General features: G+C 41.5%; 1 protein-coding gene across 1 annotated transcript; it reads right to left on the bottom strand.

Moving 5' to 3' along the window:
- Positions 1-6,951: 6,951 nt before the first annotated feature.
- Positions 6,952-7,491, bottom strand: LOC144949937 (interferon-induced very large GTPase 1-like). Its single transcript, XM_078879926.1, has one exon. It carries the CDS (start codon positions 7,489-7,491, stop codon positions 6,952-6,954), a length of 540 nt encoding a protein of 179 aa, XP_078736052.1.
- Between the last annotated feature and the right edge of the window lie 164 nt (positions 7,492-7,655).

The raw sequence follows: 7,655 nt of genomic DNA, 5'->3' as shown, positions 1-7,655 counted from the left end.
CTATACAATTACGATACTATATATTACTTTATACATTGTATTAAGCATATAAATGTTATACTATTTGTTATTATACACTGTACCATTGACCGTCGTGTGAAAGATACTAAGAGGAAGCAACGAAATATGTAAATGGGAGAGTAGTGCTAGGAAACTTGCAGCAGAGCAAAGAATCCATTCCCTGTGGAGAATACAATGCCGGTGAGTGGAACATGGTCTGAAAGTCACCGTAAACGTGAACACAATCAGTTAAGATCCGAAATGGTTTATTACGTCCTTCCAATAAGACGGCTCAGCTAATCGAGTCTCTCACCTTTCTGAAGAGATGCCGCGACTCTAAGGTAATACCACACACATTTACACTAACATCTGCTGCTGTAACTTCTTCTAATGCTAAACGAATTCTGTCTAGAACTAGCTTAGCTCTTATCTCAGAGAAAATCAGACTTACTCGCACTGATCTAGATCAGTTAGACAAGACACTCTACACATCACACTTATCTTTGAGTGCAACAATGTCCACATCGGATTGGGAACATGTAGACAAAATGACTGCCTCTTCAGCTGCCGCTATGTCGACCAAATGTAAGGACAACTTGATTTACAAATTCAACCGCCTCTCAAACAAGAAACCTGACCCACACATTGAAAAGCTAGACGTTAACAAAGTCGTAATTAATCGCCGTAACAGTCTATTTCTGAAGGTCTGAAATCCGTTTTAGCTAAAGGACTAAACTTTGCAGTCACACCTAGACACATACCAGTTAATGATATAATTGCTAGAGTAGATGTAGCTCTCAAGGGCCTGAGTCACATCGCTGCAGACGTAGCAAGATCTGAAATCTCTGCAACCCTCAAAAACGCTAAGATGCCAGCTAGCAACATCAGCAAAGATGAGCGTTTTGAATTAGCTCAATTAAAAAAGAGGGATGACATTGTCATCGTCTCAGCCGACAAAGGCAATGCCACTGTCATCATGGACAAAACAGAATACAACAACAAAATTCAAGAACTACTCAACGATGGCAGCTATACAAAAATAAAAATAGACCCCACCAACAGCCTCGTCTCTAAAACCAAGCAAATCATTTCTGATTCAACCGCATTAATTGATCAGACCAAATAGTTATCGTTGAAACCTTTTGCAGCCAGGCCACCAAGATTATACGGCTTGCCAAAGATACATAAAGAAGACACACCTCTTCGTCCCATTGTCTCTACTATCAACTCCCCCACCTATAAACTGGCTCGTTTTTTGTCTGAAATCCTACTGTCTTTCACTGGAAAAACCACCTCTGCGGTACTAAACTCTACTGACCTGGTATCGACAATCAAGGGGATTTCCCTGTCCCCAGATGACCTGCTTGTCAGTTTTGATGTGGTTTCCTTATTCATCAAAGTTCCTGTACCTGACACCATCGCAATCATTGAAGACTTGGTTCATCAAGGACTGAATGCTGGGGTACCCCCCCTGGTGAGACACTGCTTAACCAATACATACTTCACCTGGAATGGAACTTTCTACAAACAAACTGAGGGCACCCCAATGGGCTCCCCCCTATCCCCGGTTGTAGCCAACGTCTCCATGGATAAATTTGAGACTGACGCCATCCAGACTGCCACTCTACACCCGACCTTATGGAAGAGGTACGTAGATGACACTTTTGTCATCTGGCCACATGGCCGGCCTGCTCTAGACCAATTTCTCGACCACATCAATTCCATACATCCAGCCATCAGATTCACCATGGAAGTCGAAAAAGATGGCAAGCTACCCTTTTTGGATGTCCTAATTAAAAGGAGGCCTGATGGTTCAATGGGCCACTCTGTCTACAGGAAAGCCACCCATACGGATGCTTACCTAAAACCGGATTCCCACCACCATCCATTCCAGAAGAATTCCGTCATCAAGACTCTATACCATAGAGCCCAATGCATTTCCGACCAGGAACACATTGCCAGTGAACTCAAACACGTACGCCAAGCTCTTAAGGCTAATGGTTACTCCGACTACACAATCCGCAAGGCCATCACTCCAACCACCAAGAAATATCCTGTTGAGGAGCCTTTCAAGACCATCACCTTACCCTGCATTGCTGGGGTCACAAAAAAGATCTCCAAAATCCTGATTAAACACAAGATCCAGGTCCGATTCAACACAGTACATAAAATCCGTGATCTGGTCCCGTCTGTAAAAGATGTGGTTCCAGACATACAGTACCCTGGCGTCTACAAACTAAGTTGCCTCTGTGGTAGCAGTTACATTGGAGAAACCAAACGACATGTCTCGAACCGCATCCGTGAACATAAAGCAGACTTGAAACACGGTAGGACAAACACCTCAGCCGTGGCAGATCACTGTTACAATTCAGTGGGCTCACATGATATTGACTTCCCCAAGACAGAGGTTCTCTGCAAGCCATCTGGCTACCATGAGAGATTCGTTCATGAGGCGATCCACATATACAAACACAGAGACAATTTCAACCGAGAAGATGGATTCCGGCTTAGCAATCATTGGAAGGACGTAATAAACCATTTCGGATCTTAACTGATTGTGTTCACGTTTACGGTGACTTTCAGACCGCGTTCCACTCACCGGCATTGTATTCTTCGCAGGTAATTGATTCTTTGCTCCGCTGCAAGTTTCCTCTCCCTACTCTCCCATTGACATATTTCGTTGCTTCCTCTTAGTATCTTTCACACGACGGTCAATGGTACAGTGTATAATAACAAATAGTATAACATTTATATGCTTAATACAATGTACAAAGTAATATATAGTATCGTAATTGTATAGTGAATATACAGCAGTGTGATATACATTAGGGTGGGTAGAATAATACATAGTGTAATATTACAATGTATAAGGTTTAGGGTGGTTTATAGCAATACAGTATATAATTTAATGTTGGGTTTGTCTATGGCAGTATATAGTAGGGTGTAGACTCGTGTGATGTAAGAGAATAAAGTTTAGATGGAAGCATATTATATATATATTTATTTTTTTATGACGTAGAATTGTAATGTATTACTAACTGTTAGTAACGCAGCTTATTGTAGAGTATATTTAGTATACTGATGATAATATGTAGTTCATACTTTAGTTGTTTAAGTGGTGGTTTTAGTTACTGCAGCTACATACTATTAACACTCCTTCCCTTCATTAATGCTACCCTTATCCCCTCCCTTTGATGCTGCTAATCCTGCATAATGCACAGGCATAAATAGTACTATTCACATACCTGCATTTTCCATATCACATACCTGCATTTCCCATATCCCCTCCCTTTGATGCTGCTAATCCTGCATAATGCACGGGCATATGCAGTACTAATCACATACCTGCATTTCCCATAAATATGCTAAATTCCGTTTGATATGCATATTCTTTTGTTAAGGCTCCCCCTTTCTTCCCCCCTTCCAACCCAGCTTATTTACATGTTCCAAGCACGTGTGCTGTTTCATTCAGACGCTGTCGCCTCGACAGACCTGGTTTTCACCTAAGGACGGCTACTTGTGTTGTGGCCGAAACGTCGTGAGAATAATTTTATTATGCTTTATTTTTATTATTTTGTTACTTCCCTTCTACGTGACTTTACCGAAAGCACCAAGAAGAGAGGCAATAATACGAATGTGTTATAACCTTCATGCATAATCGCTTTTTAATCATATGAATACATGTATAGAGGTGCTAGAAACTCTATTCGGTAACCTGCGGGGCTACTGTGTATTAGAGGGGCAATGCAGAGTTACCGCTCTGGGACCAACTGCCGGGGTCAGGGAGAGGTGAGAGCTGATCGTAAACACGCATTCCCGCCAGACCAACGGCCAGGGGTCAGATGAGGTAAAAGAGGATCGAAAACGCAGATTGTAAAGAACCAATCAGAGGGTCCCACGAGGGAGCGTGGGATTGGATAAGGACCGTTACAAACGGGTATAAAAGGGCGAGCGCGGAGAGCGCCCGCCAGTTCTCCTCACGAAGACAGAAGCCCGGCTGAAGAAGCTAGGACCCTGGACCAAGCCTTCCAGCTCTTGTAAGGGCTAAGGCTCAGTGTTCCAGTGGTCAAGGGGAGAATAGGTCCTGGCAGGCAGGACCCTGGCTCCTCAGCCTTCCAGCTCTTGTAAGAGCTAAGGCTCGCGCGACCTGTGGTCAGGGGACCCACCGAGCCAGCGGTGGGTAAAGCTAGCCTCCCCTAGGTCCCAGCCAGAGAACGCTAGGGTAGCGGGTAGACGGAGAATAGTCCCCGCAGTTAGGAGGCTGTATCTCCCTAGGCTAGCCGTCAGAGCCGTGTATTGGTCCCGCCAGGTACGGAGGCTGTACCTCCTTAGGCTACGGGTGAGGGAACCGCATATCCCTCTGTGTGCCAGTAGGGACTTTGTCGGAAGAAAAACAATAAACCAGTGTGCCTTAAGAAGTTTATTCATCAGTTATTTACAACACTACAGATGTAATTACTATGTTACAACGTTAGGTTGCACTGTACATTGCATAAATTTCGCCAGTGAATACAGATCAAAGCCTTTTGTGTAGGTGGGTGTACAACGGTATGTGGCTGTTATTGCACAGTATGCGGTGTCTTGGTTGCCTTGGCTAATTTGTTGAGTCGTGTCAGCTGACCTTTAATTGTTCTTTAGGCTTTTGGCAGTGTGAAAGAGGTTGTGGAGTGAAAACTTGAGGGTCATGGGAACATAATTTGAGTGCTTGTCATTTTGTTTCGTATTGTTTATAAATGCATACCGTTGGTAGAAAAGACAGTTATATCACTTTCACAGGAAGGCCAATCACATGACGAGATTTTTCTTAATTAGAACACCATATTTTCAGAGGTCACTCACAACAGCCCCAGCTAGTGGAAATGTCACGAGCCGCCACTGCTCACATCTGACACAGATATATTGCGCACGTGAAGAGCAGTAGAGCAAACCAAAACTTCCAAAGGAGTACAAAAAATGTTGTTCTCATATACTGTTTTCTTTTAACATAAAACTTACAGCCACATCCATTTATGATAGTTTGGTTTTATCAGCATATCGTAAATGTTTTTTTACAAATTGTCTTCATTATATTATTTAAAATGTAATCTGCATGTTATAGAAATAGTTTTAATTGGAGATTGACGTATGTTTAACTTCTTTTAGACCGTACGTAGCCAACCGTGGTAATTGGAGGCGCTGTAAATTAAGGTCACGACGTTTTCAGGAGCGTGTTCTCAAAACTAAACAGATGTGATACTTGGGAGATTGTTTAAATATTGAAACCACAGACATTTAGTTGCACTTTCAGGAATGAGTGATTACATTCTGGATTTATTAGGCACACATAGAATAATCAACACGATTTGATTACAAACATAATAAACATATAAGAACTATGTTATTAAAGACAGATTCAAATCACCTCACCCTTAGCACAGCCTAAATATAGATTATAAAAAAAACTTAAGGTTACAGACAATGACCTGGAACGGAACATAGTATAACCAAAATTATGGATTCCTAAAGTTAGATTTTTAAGGTTGGAGAGCGATTTCACCAGGACTGCAACAATGGAAAAATGCTGTCAGGGCAATTGGACAGTGACAAGAGATGCTTCATTTAATGAATACAAGAGACAATCCAAGAAGCTCTGAGTAGACACTGAATAAGGACTAAACTATATACTTATATATACATAATCGTTTTTTGCCTTTTCTTTCATAATACATTTTATTTATATAACCATTTTGCTGATTTTTTAAGTGTTAAATGACAGGACAGGTGACATGTTATCATGTAAAGCAAACAAATGCATGAAAAGACCTAGGTTTACAATTTATGAGTAAAACTCTACTATCTACACAATATACATAGACCTACAATTTTAAAACTTCAATAGATTGGGAACAGTAGCCAATCAGTTGTTGTGTCAGATTTGAAATCATCACATCAAAATCCATAACAGACAGCGCATTCCATCTTTAAAGCAGACGACGTCTAAAAATGTTGACCAGTGTTATAGTAGAGCAAATGTATGACGAATCGTGTTCATGTTACTGGCTTTTCCATATACATAGGCTTTGCCCTTTACATTAGCTAATGATATCTTGTTACATATAAAAATTGGGTTTCAACCCTTTATTTTCTGGCAACAAAACTGAAACCTTTTAACAAGGAATCATGTGTGCATTAACCTATTATACCCCATTATTATATGTTGGTACTGGCAAAGGAGGTCTAATGATGTAGATACTTACCCCGAGCCCTCATGACTTTGATCGTGCATTGTCTTTGAGCTGTACATCTTTTGGCGTCCTCTGGTCTTCACCAATTGAGACGAGGCTCAAAAGAAAGCCGTCTTTGGTGTGGACCAATCAGTTTCAAGGAAAATGCATATATTATCAGTGTGTTTTTTGTTTACATTTTGACCACAAGTATTGTGGTTAATGCACACATGATTTCTTGTTAAAAGGTTTCAGTTTTGTTGCCAGAAAAAAGGGGGAAAACCCTATTATTATATTTTGGTTTTGGCAAAGGAGGTCTAATGATGTTGTTACATATAGTCTATTTACTCGTGGCCATGCCTTTCGGACACTGCGGCAGGCTAATTATCTTGCCCTTAACCCATAACGATAATAGTAATATCTTGCTATGTTTTAACAATATAACTTGTATTTACGTCAATTCATAACAGCAACCGCACCCCAAAACAGCATTGGCTAACGAAGACAGTTGTGCAAGAATGTCATAGATTGCTTTTAACTTAGGAGCCAGAATGAGGGGCATGAGGAGCACAACGATAGAAGACGACGGGGCCATGAGGAGTGGGCACAGAGACAACTTTGACATACAGGCAGGGGAGACAAGGTATGTTGAGCCCTGGGCGTGAATGAAGGGGGGGGGAGGGTCTTGGTAATGTAAATTATGATGGGTGATGATGACGATGTTTAATATTTTAATAAGCTACTGTTTTCACAATGTTAATGCGAATATTTTTTTCAAGTCTTCCTTAATCTTATTTTTATCTGTTTTGATCTCGTTCCATGCATTAGGAATATCTGCTGGTAAAGCATTTTGTTTTTCAGCAAATTTTTCATTGTATTTGCAGAACACGATCTTCCAGAAAGTCGTGGCCTCCAGGCTGGTGTCCGGCTGAATGCTCCAGGAGGCAAAGTAATCATTGATAGTGCGGTATTCCTTGTAGGGAACCGGTTGATAATTTGTAGCTGCACTTTTAAATTTCTCATTGCCAGCAACATCTGTTGTGCAAACTTCAGCTGCCAATTTGTTGTTTAAAATTATACGAATGCCATTAAGGCCTTGAGGATAATGCAGCTCGGCACAGTGTTGCTTATGTCCACCACCCCCCTGGTCACAAGGCACCCCACAGAAAGGACACTGCTTCTCACAGCCAGCCAGGCTCTTGTAGAGCTCTATGTGCGGCTGCACAGTGAGACGACTCAACCACGCCGCACACTCGGCATCACTGGCGACACTGAATCCTCGTAACATTTCCCCTTCAGCAGAGTCCAACGAACTCTTGAGTTCTTCCGCAAATTGGTCGACACTGTCTTTGTCGTTGAACAAGAAAGACCCAAGTATGTCAATAAAATCTTTATTGATAATTATGTGCTTGAGTAGACACTCACCTAATCTGTCTGAAAATTTCAAAAGTG

This window comes from Lampetra fluviatilis, chromosome 55 (assembly GCF_964198595.1).
Source record: "Lampetra fluviatilis chromosome 55, kcLamFluv1.1, whole genome shotgun sequence".
Lineage (NCBI taxonomy): Eukaryota > Metazoa > Chordata > Hyperoartia > Petromyzontiformes > Petromyzontidae > Lampetra > Lampetra fluviatilis.
This window is presented reverse-complemented; position numbering and strand designations above follow the sequence as displayed.